Here is a 23172-nt window from a genome sequence, read left to right as displayed (position 1 = left end):
GTTGTGTAGGTAACCGAACCATACCAAACCAAATCGAACCGAACATATAAATATATATATTATATATTAGAGGGGCAGATACGAGATCCAGCCCCAAACCCACCCCAGCCTAGCCCACTTGCAACCCCACCCCACCTTAGCCCACTTGCAAACCCTTCTCTTACCCTCGCTGCCTCTCACTCTCTGCCTCCTCTCTCTTGCTCGTCCGCTCGCACTCGCCCTCGCTATCTGCCTCTCTCTTGCAGTGCTCTTGCTCGCCCTCACTCTCGGCCCTTTTCGCTCGCCTTCGCCCTCGCTTTTTGCCTCTCTTTTGCTCTCGCTCTGCCCTCATTTGCAAACATCAGTAAACCCTTATCCTTCTTCCCTTCTCTCTCGATCCGTTCTGTTGCTTGCCCTCAGCCGCTCGCCCTCGCTCTTGCTCGCTACCTATCTCGCCATCTCTGTAATACAAATACAATTTTGAGAGCAATAATCGAAACATAATAAGCGTCGATCAGGCGAGTCAAGAGTCGTGGATCTTCATTTTCTAAGCATCACACTTGAATTGCCTTATCAATTTATCTCTGTACACCGACAGTAAGGTCTTCCCCCTCCCTCTCTCTCTCAGCAACTCATAAATTAGGGTTTCTGACTTGATTTATTATTTTGGTTTGATTGATGTGTAAATGCCTAAATCTAAATCTAACTTTCATTCTATATTTTTATGTAAATCTGTAATGTTTAAGAATGTGTTTGTGTTTGCTATTTCTTTCTTTACTCCTCTATTTTGATTCTTTTTCCCCTTACTGCAATGAATTGGAAGGTCGAACTTTCAATTTCCTCCTTCCGTGTTTGCATCGATTTTTTTGATCAAATATTAATATATATTGTGGGTGTGTTTGTGTTTGTCATTTAGATGTATAAATAAATTAAATTATTGCAATTTAGGAGACACCGTCAATTTGAAACCAAAAGCATGGAGTTAATGTTAGGATTTTCATCTAATAGTTAGATATATATTTGCATAATATGTTATTGTTAGTTGCACAACTATGAAAAGCATAATGTAGTGCATGTAGATCAACAAGTTTTTATGAATGCTATTTGCAATAGTTTGTCTTTATTTGTTGATATGGATCAAACTAAAAAAATCATAATTAAAATCGAAATCGAATCGAAATTAAATGGTTTGGTTATGATTTTTAATTTTTAAAATTAATGAGTTAATAGTTTAGTTTTGATGTTAGTATTTTAAGTTTGCTTTAGTTATGATTTTAACTGAACCATTGCTTGCCAACCCTAGACGCAGACCCACCCCTACTCCAACACTCCTCTCTTAAGCACGTCGCCCCACCCCGTTGCACCTCTCCCCCGTCGCCCACCCCGTGCAACACCTTCACCCACCCTCCACGGGGGCGTGTCGGGCCCCATGCGAATAACATATCAGTCCCATATATATATATATATACACACACACACACTCAACGTGGAGAGGAATCGCTTTCAGTGAGCCATGGCGGACAAGGCGGTGACTATTCGAACCAGGAAGTTCATGACCAATAGGCTTCTCTCTAGGAAACAATTCGTAAGTTTTCTTCCTTTCCCTCCTCCATGTATATGATTTTGCACGCAACAGATAAGCTTTAATGTCCTGTAGCTGCCTTGAATCTTCCCAGCATCTAATTGGAGCTGAATAGTTTTGATTTTTGTACTATGTGTCATTGTGTCAATTTGTGCTGGTCATTGATGTTCTTCTTCCTGGAAGGCCGAATGTCTCTAAGGTAGACCTTATGTTTTGCTTTTGAGTTTTCTTATCTTTTCTTCTTGGTTTCAAATTTGTTCGAGTCGATTGCTGATTGGTTTTCCTGTCTTGTATACGCGTTTCCTGCTATGAAGGTCGAGTTGAAGGAGAACTTGGCCAGAATGTACGAGGTCAAGGACCCAAATTCGATTTTTGTTTTCAAGTTTCGTACCCATTTTGGAGGTGGGAAATTGACTGGGTTCTGTTTCATTTTATGATTCTGTTGAGAATGAGAAGAAATACGAGCCCAAATACAGGCTCATCAGGGTAAAATTACCAACCCTTTCATTACGTAATAATGCTTATGCCATGGTTTTCTTTTTTTATCAAGTGGAGGTAATGACCTAATTTTTCTTGCTAATTGAAGTCACTTGACATGCTGATTTTTGCCTCTTTTCAGTATAAAATGCACAATTGCACTTGATTGTCTATATCATTGGATACTTTTACATTTAGTTCATCTGTATCACTTGTTTACTTGGCTCTGAGTATATTTTTCTATTGCATTGCCAGCTGGAGATTAATATTTCAGGTAGAAACAGATCAACATGTGTACATGTATCAATTGACTCAGTCAACCAAGTTTTCAACATTAAAAATGTCATGACCCAAAAATGGGACCATGTTGTAGCACACTCACAATATTAGTCTCTCACAATTGTATCGCACTATAGTCTTAAAAAACAGATGTATAGCTATTAGCTTACAGTATGTGTATGGAAAATTTACACAGTCGATTTAATTAAACTAGGAATGCAGAACTTTTGGGTGTGGTCAAATTCCCAACTTCTTTTAGTGCATGTATGCTAACAAGGGTCTCCTTTATTTAATTCATATCCTATAGGTGATTTTGTAAGTACCTTTTTATATTTATGGGGGACGACTAGTATGCGGATGTTGTTGTAGAATATTTAAATGATTGGATCATATGAATTAATAGAACATCAAATGTAAACGGAAGACGACATAGCTGTATTCGCCATTGAATAGGATTTTGTATGATTCAATCTGGCATTAAATCACGATTACAAACATTGATCTCAGATCACTACTGATCTTAGACGACAAGATCATCCTCCCACTACTTGTTAGACAGATAGTCATTCAATGGGACAAGCATATAAGACACGTGAGACTCAAAAACCCTAGTCCAAAATTATTATTTAAAGTAGTGGAGAGGGAACCTAGCCGTAAATAAAATATTTATTTAATAACCCTCCCATTACGGGTTAATAAGATAATGGCCTACACTTTTCTTATTGCCACACTTAAATAAAAAAAACAGATGCGCACACCCCACTAACAATTACACTCCAAATGTTCCTTTCCTTCTACCTCAAAACCATCAGGTTACCTCATATAAACCTCTTCACTTAGATTTTTATTCAAGAAGGTTGTCTTCACATCCATTTGATGGAGCTTTAAATTGAAATGTGCCACTAAGGCCATAATAATTTTGAATGAATCTTTGGAAGACATAGGAGAAAAGGTCTCGGTATAATCAATGTCTTCTATTTGAATAAACCCCTTTGCCACCAATCTTGCCTTGAAGCGCTCAATCCTTCCTTTCGAGTCTTTCTTGGTCTTATAAACCCACTCTCAACCTATGGGTCTACTATTTTTGGGGACCTCAACCAGTTTCCAAACTCCATTATGATCCATAGACTGCATCTCCTTCTTCATATCACTAATCCACATATCAGATTGAGTAGAATTTATAGCACTATGAAAGCTGTTTGGGTCAACTACATGTCCAATGTTGACATCAGACTCCCCAAGATAGACATAGAAATCATCAGAAATAGAAGACCTCCTAGGTCTAGCAGACCTTCTTACAGGGATCTCTTGAACAGGCAAGGGGATAGAAACAGTTTCAGGTTGCACATTGTCATTACAAGCAAGAGGAAGTTCAACATCAGCAACATCAAGTTCAAGGAATTTTGCACTTATAGACTTGACAATTTTTGCACCTCTCTGTGAACAATAAAACCTATATCTTTTAGCATGGTCTAGATATCTAATGAAATAACAACGATTAGTTCTGGGATCAGTCTTTTTTTTTAAGAGGGTCATAAATTCTAATTTCTGCAGGACAAGCCCAAACCCAAAAGTGATTAAGGCTAGGCTTTCTACCCGGTCCATGGTTCGAACGGTGTTTTGGGAATAGATTTACTAGGAACTTTGTTGAGGATGTATAAGGCAATTTTAATGGCTTCCCCCTAAAGATATTCTAGCAAGTTAGACCTACTCATCATGCTCCTCATCATATCCTTAAGGGTGCAATTTCACCTTTCAGCCACACCATTTTGCTCAGGACTACCAGACATTGTATATTGGGGAACAATCCCAAAATCTTGCAAATATTTTGCAAAGGACCCCATTTGTTGACCAACAACATCATGCTTACTATAATACTCACCACCTTGGTTTGACCTCACAATTTTGATGGATTTTCCCAATTGTTTCTCAACCTCATTTTTTAAAATTTTAAATATCTCAAGGGCTTTAGACTTTTCTTTAATTAAATAAAGATAGCCATATCTGGAGAAATCGTTAAAATAAAAGTACTAAAATATTTATTGCCACAAATAGCATTGGAGTAGGGGCCAGTAATGTCAGTATGAATTATTTCTAAGAGACCAGAATGTTTGTTATGCTATTGTAGTTGGGAGCTTAATGTATGCCAGATATACCTTTTATTGTTAAGGTTCTTGCCTTCTTGGTAGGTATTTTTTTGACCCAAGATATGATCATTAGGTAGCTGCTAAAAAGGTTATGAGGTATCTGCAGAAGACAAAAGAGCATAAGCTTGTTTATAGGCATGTGGAGAATCTTGAAGTACTTGGATACTCAGATTCAAATTTAGCTGGATGTTCCAGATGATCTAAAATCCACTTCAGGGTACATTTTTTTGTTAGCTGGAGGTGCTATATCTTGGAAGAGTGCTAAACGGAGCATAACTGCTTCTTCTACCATGAATGTTGAATTCGTTGCCTGCTTCACTGCTGCTACTCAAGTTGCGTGGTTGAAGAATTTTATTTCTGAGCTTCATGTCGTTAACTCTATTTCTAAACCATTGAATATTTATTGTGACAATACCGCTGCGGTGTTCTTTTCTAAGAACAATAAAATGTCTAGTGGGTCTAAGCATATAGAGTTAAAATATTTGACTGTCAGAGACCTTGTAAAGAAAAGGGACATAACAATAGAGCATATTGATACTAGCTTGATGCTGGTGGATCTCTTGACCAAAGGACTTAGGCCCATAGTTTTTACTGGACATGTTTTCAACATGGGTGTTCTCAATTCTTTTGATGTACTTGGTTAGTGGGAGTTTTGTTGTTTTACTCGTGTGTGATCTATCTGGAATATTTTACTAGACATGTTTTCAACATAAAGAATGTTTAATCTATTTTCTTTTTTTTATTGGCCATGCTGAAAGCAAGGTATCAACCTCAAGCCTAATGTTGTTGTCTTATTATCGATATCATATTTAGATATGAGAGTATTATTATCTTAATAATGGTTGTGAAATTTATCTTGCTCCTATCGTTTTGAGCCTGTTTTGAAGGGAAATTAATTTCTCTTGCTCTTGTTGTTCTTAGCATTTTTAAGAGAAATTGAGGACTAACAATGAAGATAGCATATTTGAGACCACATTTGATGTTATTTTCTTGCTACACTGTGACACCCTGGCTCATGTCAATATTGTTTATAACATTTGTAATAATGGATAAGAGTTGTGTTGAAATTAAGAATGCAATGATTGCCATGCTTCAATATTGTGAATTTTACGGGATGGAGTCGTATTTGATGTTGTCTTTTCGACTATATTGTTTTTAATAAATCATGGCCACGTTACAAAATTAGTTTCTTAGCTTGAGAGTCATTTTATAATAAAATGTTTTCAAAATCACACTGTTGCAATTAATGTTACCCAAGTGGGAGAATGTTGGAAATATTTTGTGTGGGCTATTATTAATTGCTGATGATTTTATTTTGTTAAAAACGGGCTGAGAATATGGTTGATTATTTTCTTAGAGGCTTGCACGATGTTCCCGTTATTGATAATGATCTAACAAATTGTTAGTGGGATGTACGCATCAGTTTTTTAGACTCAAGTGTGGTATTAAGGCAAAGTGTAGGCCATAATCTTATTAAACTATAATGAGAGGCTTATTAGATAAATATTTGATTTATGAGTAGATCCCCTCTCCACTGCTTTAAATAATAATTTTGGGTTAGGGTTTTTGTCCTACTTGTTGCATGCTTGTTCCATTGAACGATTGTCTGTCTAAAAAGTAGTGGGAGGAAGATCTTGCCTTCTAAGATCAGCTTTGATTTGAGATTCGTGTTCATGACTGTCATTCAGTGTCAGATCGAATCATACAAAATCTTATTCAATACCAATACAAGTATATCATCTTTCGTCTATATTTGGTGTTCTATTAATTCATACAATCTGATCATTTAAATATTCAACAAGAACATGTAGTTTTGCCTTTTTTGTGTTAGAACCCTATGCTATACTGAGCAGTGGCTAGATTGTGATGTGTTTCTGAAATTGACCTAGGGATCTTCATGTGATAAGTTACATCATGTCACCGTAGGTTGAACTGTTTGGCCTACCTTGGCAAGCTGAAGGACTTCTCAAATTAGGTTGTCGGGCATGGAATTTCATTCATTCAAAGACTTTTTTATATTAAGTTCGCATTGACTTTTATTCAATGACCAGATTGAAAGATATTCTGTCAAGTCAAACTCGCAAGTTTTTTCAGTTATTATTGTACCACCATTGGTTCATGGACTGCACGTTTTCTTTATTCATGTTTTTAACATATGTCAGAATTAAGAATATTATAAGAGTGAAGATGACCTCACCATGATTTGGTATCCATATTGGTACAGCAGCATTTTTTGCTTTTTTGAAATTGATTGACTTGGCTCAAGAGTTCGAGGTCATTGACCTTTTTCTAAGCAAAGATTCATTTTGTTGCTCTTCACATCTCTGTTCCTCCTTACAGGGAAAACTCATCCTTGCTTGTATCATTCTCATTTATGAAATTTTACTTGCAAATACATGTCTAATGAGTTGTGTAATGGCAGAATGGACTTGATACCAAGGTTGAGAAGTCAAGGAAGCAGGTCAAGGAAAGAAAGAACAGAGCAAAGAAAATCCGTGGAGTAAAGAAGGTAGAATCGACACTACAATTGTTGTTTCTTCTCCTTGTCCAAAAAGCCTTACTTTTCTATTGTTAATATTCCATGCAGACTAAAGCTAGTGATGCACTGATGCTGCCAAAGCTGGAAGGAAGAAATGAATCTCTTCTCTTTCTGTTAGAAGCTAATTTTTATCCCCATGTGTGGCAATGAGGATGTAATACAAACCCTAGTCGTCATAGTTGTTGGGTTTGATCTGAATTTGGGTTCTAATGATTTTTGGTTTCTTTCATCTTGATGTTTTGTTGAAAGGATATATTGAAATTCCTTAAAGTATATCAGTTTTGCCCTACTTTTCATCACTACCAATTGTGTTGTACTGAGGAACTTGTGGTGCACTGCTTTTCAAGTGAAAACATGTTTCTGAATCTCCTTAGTCCCTGGCTACCTGTTGCTATTCCATTAGTTTGATTTGTTTTGCCCCAAACATTGGGTGGTTTCAGTTGTCTTTTACCAACATTTTGTTATGAAGTCAAGTATGGTGTATGAATGCATGATTGTATATTTTTTTATTGAATACATTTGGGATCAATTTTGCTACGAAGAGTTAATAAAGGTGAGGAGGAGATAACTTATAATGCTTTGATTTTGTTATGAAGTTTAAGGAGTTAATAAATGATAATGGTGTACTTTAGTTATATGTTTTTTCACTTTTAGTGTCTCTTTTTGTTTTTGTTTTTTTTTTGTCGTTCAAATACGATGATAAATTTATTAAGTGAAAATATTATCGTCAACGCGTCTGACTCTACAAGAAAGATAACGATAAGAGGACATAGAGAAGTTTTTGTGCAAACACTCTGATATTTAAGTCAAATATTGAACGCAATGAAAACTTTAAAGTTATATTGAAATCAAAATCAAATATGTACATTTTATAAAAGGAGAGAATATTTATCTATAGAGGAGTATAGAACTTTCCTAAATTTTTTAAATTAAAATTCTTATGATAATGTTTATCTTGACATTTTAGAATTTACTAAAATTATGATTTTTATGAATAACATTTACTTTGATATTTCGATGTCTTATTAGAATTATAATTCTTTATAGATAATGTATATCATTTTTGTATAACTCTCAAAGGGATTTTTGAATGTTTAACTTATTCAATTTACATATTTTGCGTATTAAAAATTATACTTTATTTAGCCTAAAAATTATTTTGAGTTTTAAATTTTTTTAATCTTTTAATATACCTTTGTCTGTGACACAATAGTTTTGAAAATTTTAGAAGCATAAACAAATGGATTTAGTTTAAATATCAACTTAAGGAGATATAATTACAAATTAAAATAGATTTAATTTATGGACGAATGAATAGGAAATGCAATTTGTTCTATAAAAGGTAAAGAAACACTACTAAAATTTTGGCTCATAGTATAGAATTTGCTTAAAAAAGCTAAGATATTTCACAGGCATAAAACATTGTTATATTATATTATTAATTAATTACTTACATTTGGATATGAACTGACTAAAAATGAGAAACTTATTTGAATCCCTAAACTAGTAAAGAAAAATAGAAGGAAAGAAAAATAAATATTATTATGTACATAAGGTATAATATTCTGATTTCCTTTTTTAAGAAATATATCCTAACATGCATGGCCAACTTTCTTTGACTAACCAACCTAAAGTCAAATTTGTAAAACATTAAGGCCTACGTTTAGATCCCAAAAAAATTAAAATAAATTACATAACTTGTGAAGATAAAAAATATTTAAATCCCAAAAAAATTAAATTTGAATTTTTGAAGGTGCATATAAATAAAAGAAAATATTGTACTTGTTTTAAACCCCCAAAAAAATGACTTTTGCAATAAAGTAAATCTCCACAAAATAGAAATTAATTCTTTTAAATACTTAAAAATAATTTATAAATTTAAAAATAAAATATAAAATTTAGGGAATAAGGTCTCAAAAGAAGCCCCTTTTGGTGATGATGGAGGATGGGAGGGGGAGTAGTTGGGTTGTACATTACGTTACAGGAAGGACCAAAAACATTATATTGATGCCGTGGTGTGAAGGTTTGGACCACTTTTTCCCCGTTGCGTCCAACCCTTTTCGTGCCCATCTCTTTCTTTCTCCCAACCAACCAAGCCTGCTCCTGAATATCCATTTACTGGATTCCCTTTGTTCTCTTGTATTTCGTCTCGATTTTGTCATGGAGGATGCTAACGGTAAGGCCCCTTTTGATTATTCTCTTCGCCTTCGGGTTCTTATTCTTTGTCTTTTTTCAGACGTACATCTGGAAATAAAGTCTTATTTTGGCCTCTGGTATTTTTTTAGATCTCTGTTAAGCGAGTTCACATCCTACTGTGGTGAATCTCTATCAGAATTTTTGTTTTTGGATGATTGGGGGATGGATCCTGTTTCTTCTCTTAACATTTTGATTCAGTTGCTCTGGTTCTTGAGATTTTGGATCTCTGATTTGGAATTCTCAGCTGGGTATCTGTTTTTGGCTCAAATCTGTTGTTGCTTATGTGATAGGAATTTGCCTTCATTTCTTCGACCTCTCAATATTAAAAAAATAAATAAAAGGAAGTGTTTTGTTGTGTAAACGTAAATTTAAAATTTTTCGAGTCTTGTACCATCCTTGTTATTGAAGTTGCAGCTCTCTATAACGTCTGCAACTTGAATTTTGGGTTTCTACTCAGCATGTGAAATGCATAAGAAACATTTCTTCCGAAAAGTGAACTGGGGTATTTTGTTATTATATATCTATTCTATCTTTTTCCTCCTGTGTATGGGTTTCTCGTCTTTATGACTCATTTATCCTTTTTACATTCTTTAATTCTAAAATGAGTAACAAAACTGTTGGTCAAAATTGGACTTTTGAACTGGCAAGTTGAGCGATTTGTCTTGATCCTCTTGGCATTTTAATGGAGGTTATAGTTTTAGGTGAATTTTAATGTGCTCCCTGTAGTGGTAAATACCCTTACTTTTGTTTCATCGACCCAACTTATTGAAGTTTATGTAATTTTTCCTGTTCATCAGTGCTTGAGGCTAAGGATGGGACCATTTCTGTTGCTTCTGCATTTGCTGGCCATAAGGAAGGTAACATCAATTGTGTCTCCTATTTTAAACCATCAGTAGTGGTTATGTCATGACACAAATATTGTAATGTATGAAAACTTGTTTCTTCTTCTTTCCTTCTGTCAATAATTATCTTAGTTTCTGTTTGGTTTTATCACTTTTGTCTATGTTTTTATGTTGGTCTTCTGCAATAATTGTTGCATGAGTGTTTCGATTGTGCATGTGCATAAAACACGGGTATTTTAGCTTCAAATTATATGGCACACCTGGTGAAGAGGTAATTGGTTTTGGAATTGAAATATAATTTTATGCAGTTAAGTTGTTTTGCCTTTTGTTCTTGTGTTCCAGCTGTACAGGATAGGGACCATCAATTCTTAACGAAAGCTGTAGAAGAAGCATACAAGGGCGTAGAATGTGGAGATGGGGGGCCCTTTGGTGCAGTTGTTGTTCAGAATGATGAAGTTGTTGTGAGCTGTCATAACATGGTATTAAGTAACACTGACCCAACTGCACACGCTGAGGTTACCGCAATAAGAGAGGTTAGAATTATAAATTGCCTATGTGGGCTCCTGTAATGCGTCTGTATAATGTAAAACGTTGTTATACAACAGGAGTGCTTCTAGTTGAACTATGATGTTATCTCTTAGATATCTGAGTGATTTCTGATAGTTGTTTGATATTTGTCAAGATATATTTACCTATTCCCTTGCAAGTGAAATTTTTTTGATAGTATCTGAAATTCCCCTTTGAAATTTAGGCCACAAGTCCCATAAAAGGAAGGGAAAAAAAAAATACAACGAAGAATAATGTGTATATATGTATTAACACTATGGTAGGAGTTGTGCTTGTGAGATTGTTTTCTTTCTTGCTACTTGATAAATTTCTCCTTCTTCTCCTGGCTTCGTCATTTAGTGGTAGGGAGTGGAGTGCACAGGCTCCATTAAAGTGATGGACAAGCAGCTAGCAGCTCAGTAATCTCTTGTATCTGGGTTGAGGGTGCATAATGGAAACTCTTTTAGTTTTCATTTATCATCCTTGTTAAGATTTGTCATGTTTGTTTCTGATGCTAAATCTTTTTTAATTTTGATTGTGGCTAATCCACTTAAAGCTTGCTTCACGGGCAGTTGTATTGAAGGCCGTATGCCTTCTATTACCAGGTCTGATAGAATGCCCGGGTAGTTTTGCACATGCTGCACTTCACTTTTTTCTGATTTATGTGCCAAAAGCTTCTTTGTTTCACCTATTAACATCATTCTCCACCCCAATGAAGTCACTATCTGGATTATTTACTTATTCACTTTTTCCTAGAATCTATTTCTTATATAGATATACTCCCTGTTATCTAATTAGGCCTTTAATAACTGCAGTCTGTATTGTCAGTTTGCTGACGTTACTTTATACCCTGTGTGCTATTGCATGGTTAACTGATTCTTATTGCTCACTCATTGTAAGTTGGTTCGGTTAGTCTGGCATAAGTTCTGAGGCCTAAAGGAATTCAATGGCTGTCTCCATCATCCATCAGTCTATCTTCACCAATATTAGTGTATAACCATAGAATTTTTTGTGGGAATGTAAGACATTAACAGATAGACGGGGATAACTCTTTTCTGGAAAACTTTGTGAAATTCAGAGCATTTGAAATGATTGTTACTTGAAACAGATCATTTGGGCTTGTTTTTGCGTTTCAGTTATGTGGATTTGGCTTTCCCACTTCGATATGTTTGACATAAGAAATAAATGAGTACAGTGAATAATTTATTTAGTGACTACGATTGTGTTTGACATATTCTGGCCTTCTCGCTGTTGTTTAGGTAGTAAAGATCAATGAAATATTTATTCCTTATGGTGATGAAAAACACAGAGAAATTAACTAGATGAAAAATTACCGCATGAACTTCAAGAAAAGTATGCTTTGGAATCCTTTAAAGTGGTGTTTTATGAATGATGGCTGATTGGCATATTAGTAACAATGTCAACGTGTCATCTTTTGAAGTGCTTATTAATTTATTTTATTGGAAAATTCAGTAACCTTATTGTGGAAATGCCATATGGATTTCATGAGAGATATCAACTTTGGAAACTTTATGAAATTGCTCATAGAATTTGTTAGAACTTCAGACATCATGATGCACTGTATGACTTTCATATTTTACATAACACTGGAATAAGAGCTCTGGAACCTGGGACTGCTATATTTTTGGAAGGTTAATGGGGGCAAGATGAATCTTTCTGAAAGCTTATTTCCAAGAAGCAGAGACAGGAAGATGAGACACTTGCACAACAGGGATATGTTGCTGACATTGGAATCCAAAAAAGTTGGAGATAAACAAGGCAAAGTATAAGCATTTACTTTTGAATGCCTAGGCAAATTCAGACAAGCCAAAAATACAACTTGCATTAATTTTAAGTCTTTAATAATTATATGGTGTATGGATGACAAAGCTCAAAATTGGCCCCGGCATATTTGTGGACAGCTAGATTTATAGGGATGTCTAAGAAGTGTTTGCTTGTCAATGTGGAAGTCAGACTCTTGGAAATGCCCATCTTTAGCTTTATTTTCATGAACTTAGAGAATCTACATTGATGGTGACAAAACCAAAGGATGCTTAGAACCCTTTTTATCAAATAGATTGCTAAAAGAAGCTACACGCTGTAATTTGGTCTTGATTCATATTCCTATGTCATGGAAAGTGGAGCATCACTCATGAAAGTGTTACAACCCTCGGGTAGAACTCACCCTCAAAAGCGGGAGGGTGCCCAAGAGATTATAAATCCCACTCCAGAAACCTAAACTTCCAATGTGGGACAAGTCCCATACCTTACAGTGGACCATAACATACCACCAAGCTCCACAGCCCCGTGCCCACGATGACAGGTTGTGCACTAGCCACTGTTAATCTCGGGCGAACACTGCAATGTCGACGTCACCTCTGTCGCTGCTCGCTTGCATTGCCATGGGGCCGGCTCTGATACCACTATTACAACCCTTGGGTAGAACTCACCCTCAAAAGCTACTTGTTAAGGGGAAAGGAGTGCTTAAGAGGTTATAAACCTCACACCAGAAGCCCAAACTTCCAATGTGGGACAAATTCCATACCTCACAGTGAACCATAACAGAAAGCTAGACTCGCTATTGATGTTTGGGTTTGTTAGTAGGATTAAAGAACAAAATGATATTATCCCAGAAAACTTCAGGACACTTTCTGGGCAGGGGCGGACGCAGGGGGTGGGCAGCCCACCCAATTTTTTTGAAAAGCAGATCTTAAACACTAAAAAATAATATTTTTTTATTACAAGCCCCCCCAGCGCCCCGCCCCCCCCCCCGGCCAGCTCCCCACCCTTCTTTTCTTTCCCAGATTCTGTTAAAATTCTAGTTCCGCCCTTAATTGCTGCGGTTGGAAAAAGAAAAAAAAAAAAATTCTATTGGTGAAGCTCACAATTGAAAAAAAAAAAATTTGAAGTCCCCTCGGGTAAAAAATCCTAGGTCCGCCTCTGTTTCTGGGCATCTTTGGTATGTTATGGTTTTTGTTACATTTCATATCGTCACTTTTTATTTTACAGTTTCTGTCATGTTTCATTTGTGAAAGAGAGACTCACATGGAATTGTGGCTATTGGAAGTGTTTGGCATATATGTTAATAAGTTTTTTTCAAAGAATTTTCAATAGAACTTTTTTTGTTTGGCTATCACGGGAGAAATCTCAAGACTCAATGTGCACTATGATATGTTTGTGTAAAACTAACCAAACTACTGAGAGAACTTACAAAGGTAGAACTGCAAAGAGCAAATGAAGAAACAAAACAATTAAAAAAAAATAGAACTGGGAAAGAAAGCCATAAGGCTGGAGGTTTATGTAGGCATATGACAAATTTTCTTACTAAAGTTACAATTGTGCTATATTTGAGACAAGTTTTGCAAGCAGATGTTGAGGAGCTTTTTTTGGGAAACTTGTACTTGAAAATTGCTACTCTCTTGAAATGACAAAAATATGAATCTTGTTCACATTGAAGACTAGTATTATCTTTTGAATCTTTGAATCAAGCACAAGGATAAAGACCAAATTATGCAAGGTTGGAACACAGTAGTAATGACTAGTGGTTTGGTAGCTGCCCCTTACTGGGAGATCTGCTCTCCTGCTGGAATTTTACATGGATGGATTGGATATACAATATGACTTCATTCCTAGAAGCCTCCATCCTCACATTCATGGAGCACTGATGCACTAGCCAATAATTCTATCACCAATCCAAGAAACAGTCATTATAACATTCAAGAATCAAATAATAACATATACTTAATATGTGCTCAGAACTATCTTATGATCCCATGCCTTTACCCTGATTTATGCCATATTAATGACGATTAATTGTTGTGTGCATTATGGTTATGTGGGAATGTGGCCATGTAGGCCTGAGGAATGGATTTTAGTCAAAGTGTAGAAGCTGGCCAAGAGCGTCAACGGGTTGGTAGGGGTGACTTTCAATAATTTGGTGGAAATTTTCAACAGGTTTGCTGATGGAAATAGGTGTATTTGACAGATCACAGAGTATTGAGGTGGAGGAAACATTTGAAAGTGTGATCAACAGTCCTGAGGATTGTGATAACTGTTGACAAATTCACGGGGGCTGTCAACTGTTTGCTGCTGTTGAAAGCTGACTGTTTTGGTGACATTGAGGAAATGACTGATGACCTGAATGATTGCAAAATTTCACCACATTGGGGTGTGTTGTAGGCCAAGGTTTCGTGAGTAAATGGTAATACCTGGATTGAATTTTGATTAAATCATTGCGTATTTATTTGATGTTAAAAGTAGCCACCTGATCAGCCTTGTGGTGACTGCTGAGAATTTGTGTGCGCCATCAGGAACATTAGGGAGAGTTTTTTGTTAATTGTTAAGGTCCTTTCGTGTGAGAAGTGTGTGTGTGTGTGATAGTTATGCTCAATATAAATGTTGGAAATGTATATATTTCCAATGAGTGAGTGTTGAAATATAGGTCCGAGGAAAGCAACAAAAGGGGGGAAAGCTGCCAAAAAGGGGATAATTAGCTTTTGGCATGCTTTCTAGTACTTTTGGCTGGTTGTGCTGGGAGAAAGCCAGCTTGACTAACACATACCCTGAAGAGATTGCTTCTATAATGGAGGAGAGTGTACTACGTGAGCATAGTTGTAATGGGAGGTTGCAAAAAGGGTTATATATATAATTAAGTCTAGAGACAAGGCTGCTAATGTGCTGAAGAGGAGCCCTGAGATTGCAATAGTTTGTCCAGCCCAAAGTTGATGTGTGAGCATGCTCATATGTATGAGTTGGCATGAGATGGATGGAAGCAACAAAACAATATATTTTTATATAGAAGTAAAGGGCTGCGAATGAGAGATTCTTAGTCATGCATGGCTGGTACTATTCAAAGGTGTAAAGTAACTGTTAAGCTGATATTGGCTGAGAAAAGAAGGATTTGTGATGGCTAATTTGCGGAAAATCCTGATTGTTACATTCATCTGAGGATGCTGAAAAGAATGATAATGTGCTGGAAAAAAAAAAGGAATAAATCCTGAAAGACTGAGGATTTGGCCGCAAAAGCTGTAAGGGAAAGGGAGAACCAATGAGAATAGCTCATTTTCACCTACCACTGGCACCATTATCCACTATGAAAGGGGTGGAGCTGGGGGAGAGGATTTTCTCCTTTCTTATGTGGGTGTGAGAGTGGGTACGTTGTGTTTGTACTGCTCTATGTGTGGTCTTGCTGTAAGTACCTAGTGCATTGAGGGAGAGTGATAAGGCTGAGAGATGAGAAAGTATGTTGTGACTGTGTAGTGAGAGTGCAGAAAGTGTATATGCTTTCTGAGATACTTGAACAGTAGTCACAGTGATCATGTCACCAGAATTCTTGCTTGGACTTTGATGATTGCAGATTTGGTGGAAGTGGTAGATATATTGATGCATTTTCATCATGTACATACGGTCATCTTCATATTTTTGGACGAAGATATGCATTGCTTGATGGTTCATTGCACAGAAACTGGTAACTAGTTTCCTATAAATATTTTCTTTCAGAATCTGCCTTCTAATGATGTCTGTTATCTCAACAAGGTAGCAGTTTTAGGGGAAGTATAAATAGAGAAACTAGATTTAGGGCATTGTGTCTGACAAATAAAAATGTATTTTTTTCATGTTCCCAAAATGTTTACTTGGGTGCCTTGTTGCAGTGCTTGCTGAAATTTAATCATACTATTAACATTTGCTTCTCATTTACGATATTTGTCAGGCATGTAAAAAGCTGAATCAAATTGAGCTCTCGGACTGTGAAATTTATGCCTCCTGTGAGCCTTGTCCAATGTGCTTTGGCGCCATCCATCTTTCGAGAATTAAGGTTGAGTAATCCTTGTCTACCACACCTTATCTTAACTGTATATGTGTACTCGTGTTTGTATTCATAACTACATTTGATGCTTGAACCTTGCCAGGCCATTTGGTTGTGTTAACAACTTTTCCTTCTCTGATTTTAGTTTTCGTTAGTTTCATAATGAAAACAATGGAGGTTTTGAAAGGTCATGCAAATACCGTTTTCAGTTTCTGCTAAACCGGTTTCTGGACATCCCGAAAGCAACTTTTTCTTGATTCTTGTAACTATAGCTATATGGTTTCCAGAACCCAAAACAGCTGCATGTTCGAGCAATTTATCGGTTGCCCCCTGATGGTTGTTCCCCTTTGTTGCAGAGGTTGGTTTACGGAGCCAAAGCCGAAGCAGCTATAGCTATAGGGTTCGACGATTTCATAGCAGATGCATTGAGGGGCACGGGGTTCTATCAGAAAGCCCACCTGGAGATCAAAAGAGCTGATGGAAAGGGGGCCATTATTGCAGAGCAAGTATTCGAGAAAACAAAAGCCAAGTTCCCTATGTATTAATCATTCCTCCATCTCTCATGCATGCATTGCATGTCTCACACACGGGCTACAAAGAAATGTTTCTTCTTCTTGTAGCTAAGTTACTTCAAAACTATTTATTCTTCATTCTGGGAAAAGAATGGTTCCTTTCCATCTTGTAGATTATATTTTATACTTGCAGACTTTGACAGTCACAGTGCTGTTCTCTGCGTATCTTCTGCAAGCATATGTTTATTCTGCTGTTCCATATTTCAGTGTACCATCACAGGAATTACCTTCAAATTAATAGACATCCCATGAATCCTTATCCTTGCGTTTTCCAGTGTGTTGAGAGGAGGGGGCCAAAGAATGGTATTTTCTTTCCTGGTTGAGTTTGTTTGATTTAATTGAATCATTTGATTTTTTATAAAATAAGAACAATATTCATCTTAAAAGTATTTTGATTGAACAACTTAGTCAATTCGATTTATCATATATTTTTAAAATATTAATCACTCATATATTTTAAAAAATAACACAAATATATCGTAACTTTTAAAATCATCAATTAATTTACCCCCTAGCCATTCCAAAACAATAATTATTTTTTTTAATTACCTTAAATTCTTTCAATTATTATTTAATTATGAAATTTAAAAAGAAAAAAGGAAAGTGTTATGTGGGAAGTAAAGGTCGACTACATTGAGGCAACTCCAATGTAGTGAAGTCCATATACAATTGGGGCAGCAACTCCAAAGCCTTGGAATTTGGTTCCAAGAAGAAGGGAAGCTGTACAGTGAGTGACTCAGAGAGGTGGCTTCCCTTTGAAGTATTGATAAGGGTTTCTTTGTTCAATCCTCTCGTCCGATCGACATGGTTTTGAAGGCTGGTTTCAGAGAGGCGGCGCCATTTGCAGCAATGGTGGCCGTCGAGTGGGGGGAAGTCGGCATGGTAACGCTCGCCAAAGCGGCCTTCAACAGTGGCATGAGCACCTTCGTTTACCTCGTCTACTACAATTCCCTCGGCGTAATCCTCCTTTTCCCGTTCTTCCTCTTTCGCACCTATTACAGGTTTCTCTGTACGCATTGCCGCTCCTCTTTTTTTTTTTTTCTTTCTGATCGAACCGCAATTGTTCGTCTTTAGTTTGTGTCTTTCCCTGAATCCCCGTCTCCGTGTTCCGCGGCAGGAAGAAGCGGCCTCATCTCACTTCGGCGCTCCTTGTTAGATTCTTCATTCTCGGCTTGTTTGGGTATGATTGAACGTGTTGTTTGCTTGATAAGACGCGTATAATGCTTGTTTTGGTTGATTATGCGATACCTACTTCCGCAGGAGAGCCTTGCTGATGTTTGGGTATTTAGGGCAGATACAGCTCTCCAGCTTTGGCTGCGGCTTTGGCCAATCTTATACCCGTTTTTACATTCTTGCTTGCCATTATATTCGGGTGAGACGTAAATGACTTCCTAGATCAAATCAAACTATCATAATTCGAATTTTCTCTCTCCTGCCGTATGTATGTTAGATCCAGCCATTTCAGTAAGTTTTTTCCATCCATGTATAGGATGGAGAGATTAGATATGAGGAGCTCAAGCAGTATAGCTAAATCTTTCGGGACCTTAGTGGCAGTATTTGGAGCATTTGTGGAGACTCTTTATAAGGGCCCACCGATAATATCTGGCACAGCACAATCTGACTTACATTCTCAGGATCTTAGACCCCAGGGATCAAACTGGGCTCTTGGAGGCCTTCTGCTTGCAATTGCTTTCTTATCTATTGCCACATGGAACATTTTGCAGGTAAAGTTATCCCAAAAGTCAACTGCTATCTAAGTCCTATGCCCCATCAGTTTTTTATGGTATAATAGAAATGCGTTGAATTGTGTTTTTGCCTGGCTTGCTAGTACATTGACATCTCCTGTTGATCTAGCCTTAAAATTGTTTCATTTAATTTGGGAGTGGAGGTGGGGGGTTGAGGTAATGTCAATTCATGGACCAAAAAGTAGTTAAGTGTCAAAGAGAGCATATTGTCTTATAGGAAAAGAAGGTTCCAGATATTCTGACTGAAAAGACTGAACACTAAAGCTTTCCTCAGGCAGCAACTGTGAAGCAATATCCAGAAAAAGTGACAGTGGTCTTTTTCTTCACATTGTTTGGGACAATGCAATGCGCAATAGTCTCTTCCATTGTGGAAAGAAATCCAAGTGCTTGGACGTTGAACCCTGGCATTGCAATGATTGCTATTGTGTATTCGGTAAGGGAGCTGCAAACCCAGTTTTCTAATTGTTTCATCCATTTTGTTGCAAGTTGTATATGGGTTTATATTGTCTTTCCAACCTATTCTAGTAAGGTTATATAAATTCTTGGAAATGTTATGATTGAAGATTTGTTCTTGTCCTGTACGTAGCTTGCCATCTTACAAAAAGATTTTGCTTTGGACAGTTTTTCGATTGTATGTTTGGAGCTGCAGTGACAGATTATGTGCACTTTAAGAAGTGAGAGCCTCCATTTAATAGGCTATGATTGCTAGGTGTACTAGATGCATTTGTTTTCTGAAAGGTGATGCTCGCAAATGTTTATGGTATATTCTCTGCTAACAAAAAGTATTTGGTGCTATTTTCAATCTTCTTGGAGAAGGATTTGGTCAATATGTAGGAGTAAAAGTCGTCTCTGTCTTCTAGCCAATCTAAATACAGCCCTATTCAGGTCCAAGCCAGCTCTGAAACTGTTCAAAGTTATGTTTCTGGCATACCATACCTTGATATTTACTAATAAGCAAAAAAATACTTGCTATTTGCCAATGTTTATCAGGTTGCATACATCAAACTTGTGGTTGGCATTCTGAATGTTTTTCTTGAGTTATTATTAATGCCCATTAGTTGTACGGAAACTAATTTTGTTTACTTATCAGGCAACATTTGGGATTGTGCTTCGCTACAATATTGTTACATGGTGTTTACTGGAGAAGGGACCTCTCTTTGTAGCCATGTTTAAACCGCTGGGAATGGTCATTGCAGTAATTGCAGGAATGGTGTTCTTTGGGGATAGTCTACATCTTGGCAGGTATTTGTTTTCTTCTATAATATTGTGTAGCTATCAGGGAAGTTGTTGATCTCAGCTTTTCGTAAGGCATGATTACAGGAAAGGACTAAAGGACAAAAAGAGAACATGAGAGAATGCTTATCAGGTTCGGAGAGGGAGAGAGTGAAAATTTTGAATTTTCAAATTATCTAGAAATATGCTCATTTAAGACAAGCGATTGCAATTGATTTGTTTTAACAGCCTATTTTTCAAGCAAGAGCAAGGGTACATACAAAAATGACCATCTACTGAGCACTGACCCTTGCAAAATATGGAGTCTTGTGCTTTGGGGACGATTTGTATTTCTGATATAGAAGATAAAATTTTAGGGGGAGAAAACTTGCAATACTAGTATTTTTGGATTTTCTCACATGATTTTGGAAATTCAAACATTATTTTTTTTTTTCCACTATTGCATGAAGTCAAATGTCAAAACATAGTCTTTCACAAATTATTGTGCACTCATATCTCAAACATTATGTCAATGTCAAATATTTCAAACAATGAAGACATTAGGGATTTTTTTCCCTGTCAATAGGAAAAATAAATGTTTTCTTTATTTATTTTACATAACCTCACAAACTCAAATCTCGAGACAAGAACCTGTGATAATGGATGGTCTTATCCTTTTTCTTTTCACAATGTAAAAACATCAAATATTTAGACCCTTGGGGTCTAAGTGCCAAATTATGAAACCCCAGTAGTATAGATCAAAGATGATATGGTATAGGTAAATTACCGTTATTTTCCTCTAGTTTATGGTTTGTAAACAGAGTGGCCATTTTCCAAGCATTTGGAGCTAAATAACAATGTAGACCACCTCAAGGCTGTTTAACTGACATTGACACTTATTTAACATATGATGTCTGCTCTAACCCTGGTTAAAAGCCTGGTAGCTGGGAGGGGAAACCAATTAAAATTTTGAATGGAAGGGAAATTGGTAGTGTTTTCAGAACTGTAAGGAAAACTTTATGGGATGTTCAGTTGTGGAAAACATTTTCTAATTTTCAACTCTAATTTTACAAGTAAATATGCCCTAATATTTTATGTTTCAAAAAGAATTAGCATTTATATTTAGAAAACGTCCTTTTTTTATGTTTTCCAATTCATAGTATAAAATTGAAAAATTAGAAATTTGAGTTTTCTATTTTCTAATTGGAGATTCAACCATTCAATAGAAAATTAGAGTTGAAAAATGAGAAAATGCTTTCTATTACTGAACAGGCCCTATCATTTTTGGATAAATCTCAAAGTATCTGCTGTATAATTTACCCTCATCTACAGTGGTGCTCTCCCCTTCTACTATGTATTCCCACTTTTGCATTCAAAAACTAAGTGAAGCAGAACCTCTTCCCCCCCACCCCCCAAAAAAAAAAAAAACATTTGATGACTTATTTGTTCCTTTTATTTGATGATTGTGTAGTGTAATTGGAGCAATGGTGATAGCTCTTGGATTTTACACAGTGATGTGGGGGCAAGCCAAGGAAAGGACATGGTCACAGACAGTGCCTTTAGAAGATTGGAAGCATCGAGACGACATGTAAGTTATCAACTCAGACTTGACGGATACTAGGTACTATATTTACTGAATTTTTGGAAGGAAAAGTCATCGAGATACACACTTTTTACTTGGGACACTCAGATCCTACCCTTGATTTTTCTAAATACAATACACGGCTTTGATAGAAATTTGAGGCTAATGTTGAACAAACTGCAGTGAAGTAGCCACCACTAAGATACTACATCTTCTGTAATGAGGCCATTTGGTCTTGTTTAAACTTCTGTTTCTTCTCAATTTTTATATAGGAATTAAAATGAGACTTCTTTTACCTTTTTTTTTTTTTCATTTTTCCTCCAAAAGAAGTCCTCAATGATGATAGTTTCTTTCTTTTTTTCTTTTTTAGCTCATTCAATGATAATTTCTAAGCTCAGCACTTTGATTGAATGCGTGATCACAAATTACGGATTCTGTTGAGGTTCATGAGTTCAGTTTGAATTCAAAGTTCAAACCTTTTATAAGTTGAACTCTGAATTGCTGAAATTGAAATTCAAATTGAAGCTTGTGGTTAAATGTTTTAGGTTTTATATTTGGCATCTTGTTTTCAAAGATACTGTGTATTATAAAAGCGATATCCCAACCATAGTTGTTAAAACTGGATGAGCTGCAAATAAGTCACCACGTCAGTCTGATTCTCGTGTTGAAGGGAAGGAGATTATGAAGGAAAAAGGGCATATCTATGTGTGAGTGCTGTTAAGTAGAGTTATGCTAAATATAGAATATTATATTTATTTGAATATTATAGGTGATAGATATTTGGGTGGGACATCAGGGTTACCTCTTGAAATTTAGGATGTGAATTGGTATGTGATTTATGAGACTAGGGGTGCACATTTGAAATCCAAAAACTGAACAGACCGAACTTGGCTTACTAATTGAAACAAACAGACCAAAGTTTTCTGTCGATTGAACAAACCGAACTGATTGAGAAAAAGTATGATTTGGTCGGTTAACCAATCAAATCAAAATTTAAAACTCACCAAAAGCTGAAGCTAAGTTGCTTCAATGCTTTGTGTTGTCGAAGACAGAGAGAAGAGAGGTCAAAGTCAGAGAAAAAGAGGACTGCCTGCATTGTGTGAGAAAGGAAAGGTAGAGAGGGGGTGAAGAGGGTTGAAGACTCAAGACGACAAAGATAATTCTTGAGTCAGAAGACGATGATGAAGATGACTGAGTGAGGGTTGAGATTTGAGTCGATGAAGTGAAGACGATGATGGAGTGAAGATGACACAATGAGGGTCGAGATTTGAGTCGACAAAGACGAAAAGAAGGGGGGTTGTGGCATGTGGCAATGCAATTTAGAATTAGGGCTTGGTTATATGTATATTGTATGTTCAAAATGGCAACGCTTTGGATTATTTTGTAAGTTCAATTAGTTTGGTTATTTTATCACAACTAAATGAAAAGTCTAGAGAGAAAAACCAAACCAAACCGATAATTTTGATAAGTTTGATTCGGCTAATTTAGTTTATATGAGATTAGATAATATATAAAAAAATAAAGATATTTCAAAATAGGTATTACATTATACTATTCAACAATTAGACGGCAAACACTTACCCTTAACAAAACATGCATGTTCATGGTTTGGTTTTGCCCTTATAATCAAAAGGAGAAATTCAAATGATTAGAGCATGTCATTATCTC

At 36.3% G+C, this 23172-nt stretch overlaps 3 protein-coding genes across 3 annotated transcripts; all 3 read left to right on the top strand.

The window, feature by feature from the left end:
* Positions 1-1492: 1492 nt before the first annotated feature.
* On the top strand, positions 1493-7540 carry LOC127801490 (40S ribosomal protein S24-1). Its single transcript, XM_052336690.1, is given in 6 exon segments — positions 1493-1564; positions 1710-1760; positions 1876-1992; positions 1994-2047; positions 6887-6973; positions 7052-7540. Coding segments are annotated over 6 exon segments (483 nt in total). The 3' UTR covers positions 7154-7540.
* A 1455-nt stretch (positions 7541-8995) lies between these two features.
* On the top strand, positions 8996-17224 carry LOC127802042 (guanosine deaminase-like). The gene is made up of 5 exons (XM_052337687.1): positions 8996-9179; positions 9997-10056; positions 10384-10574; positions 16298-16402; positions 16750-17224. Exons 1-5 carry the CDS (start codon positions 9011-9013, stop codon positions 16936-16938), a joined length of 714 nt encoding a protein of 237 aa, XP_052193647.1. The 5' UTR covers positions 8996-9010; the 3' UTR covers positions 16939-17224.
* A 378-nt stretch (positions 17225-17602) lies between these two features.
* On the top strand, positions 17603-21821 carry LOC127802043 (WAT1-related protein At5g40240-like). Its single transcript, XM_052337689.1, has 7 exons — positions 17603-17966; positions 18083-18145; positions 18226-18337; positions 18455-18689; positions 18985-19143; positions 19801-19952; positions 21394-21821. Exons 4-7 carry the CDS (start codon positions 18456-18458, stop codon positions 21512-21514), a joined length of 666 nt encoding a protein of 221 aa, XP_052193649.1. The 5' UTR covers positions 17603-17966; positions 18083-18145; positions 18226-18337; position 18455; the 3' UTR covers positions 21515-21821.
* The last annotated feature ends 1351 nt before the right edge of the window (positions 21822-23172 follow it).

The sequence above is a fragment of the Diospyros lotus genome, chromosome 5, assembly GCF_014633365.1.
Source record: "Diospyros lotus cultivar Yz01 chromosome 5, ASM1463336v1, whole genome shotgun sequence".
Taxonomy (NCBI): Eukaryota; Viridiplantae; Streptophyta; class Magnoliopsida; order Ericales; family Ebenaceae; genus Diospyros; species Diospyros lotus.
This window is presented reverse-complemented; position numbering and strand designations above follow the sequence as displayed.

Excerpts from the sequence above, each read along its gene's own strand:
- LOC127802043 (XM_052337689.1), top strand. The coding sequence starts at position 18,456 with ATGGAGAGATTAGATATGAGGAGCTCAAGCAGTATAGCTAAATCTTTC. Across the intron at positions 18,690-18,984 it reads CCACATGGAACATTTTGCAG|GCAGCAACTGTGAAGCAATA; the intron begins GTAAAGTTATCC and ends AGCTTTCCTCAG. Across the intron at positions 19,953-21,393 it reads GATAGTCTACATCTTGGCAG|TGTAATTGGAGCAATGGTGA; the intron begins GTATTTGTTTTC and ends ATGATTGTGTAG.
- LOC127802042 (XM_052337687.1), top strand. The coding sequence starts at position 9,011 with ATGCCGTGGTGTGAAGGTTTGGACCACTTTTTCCCCGTTGCGTCCAAC. Across the intron at positions 10,057-10,383 it reads ATTTGCTGGCCATAAGGAAG|CTGTACAGGATAGGGACCAT; the intron begins GTAACATCAATT and ends CTTGTGTTCCAG. Across the intron at positions 16,403-16,749 it reads TCCATCTTTCGAGAATTAAG|AGGTTGGTTTACGGAGCCAA; the intron begins GTTGAGTAATCC and ends CCTTTGTTGCAG.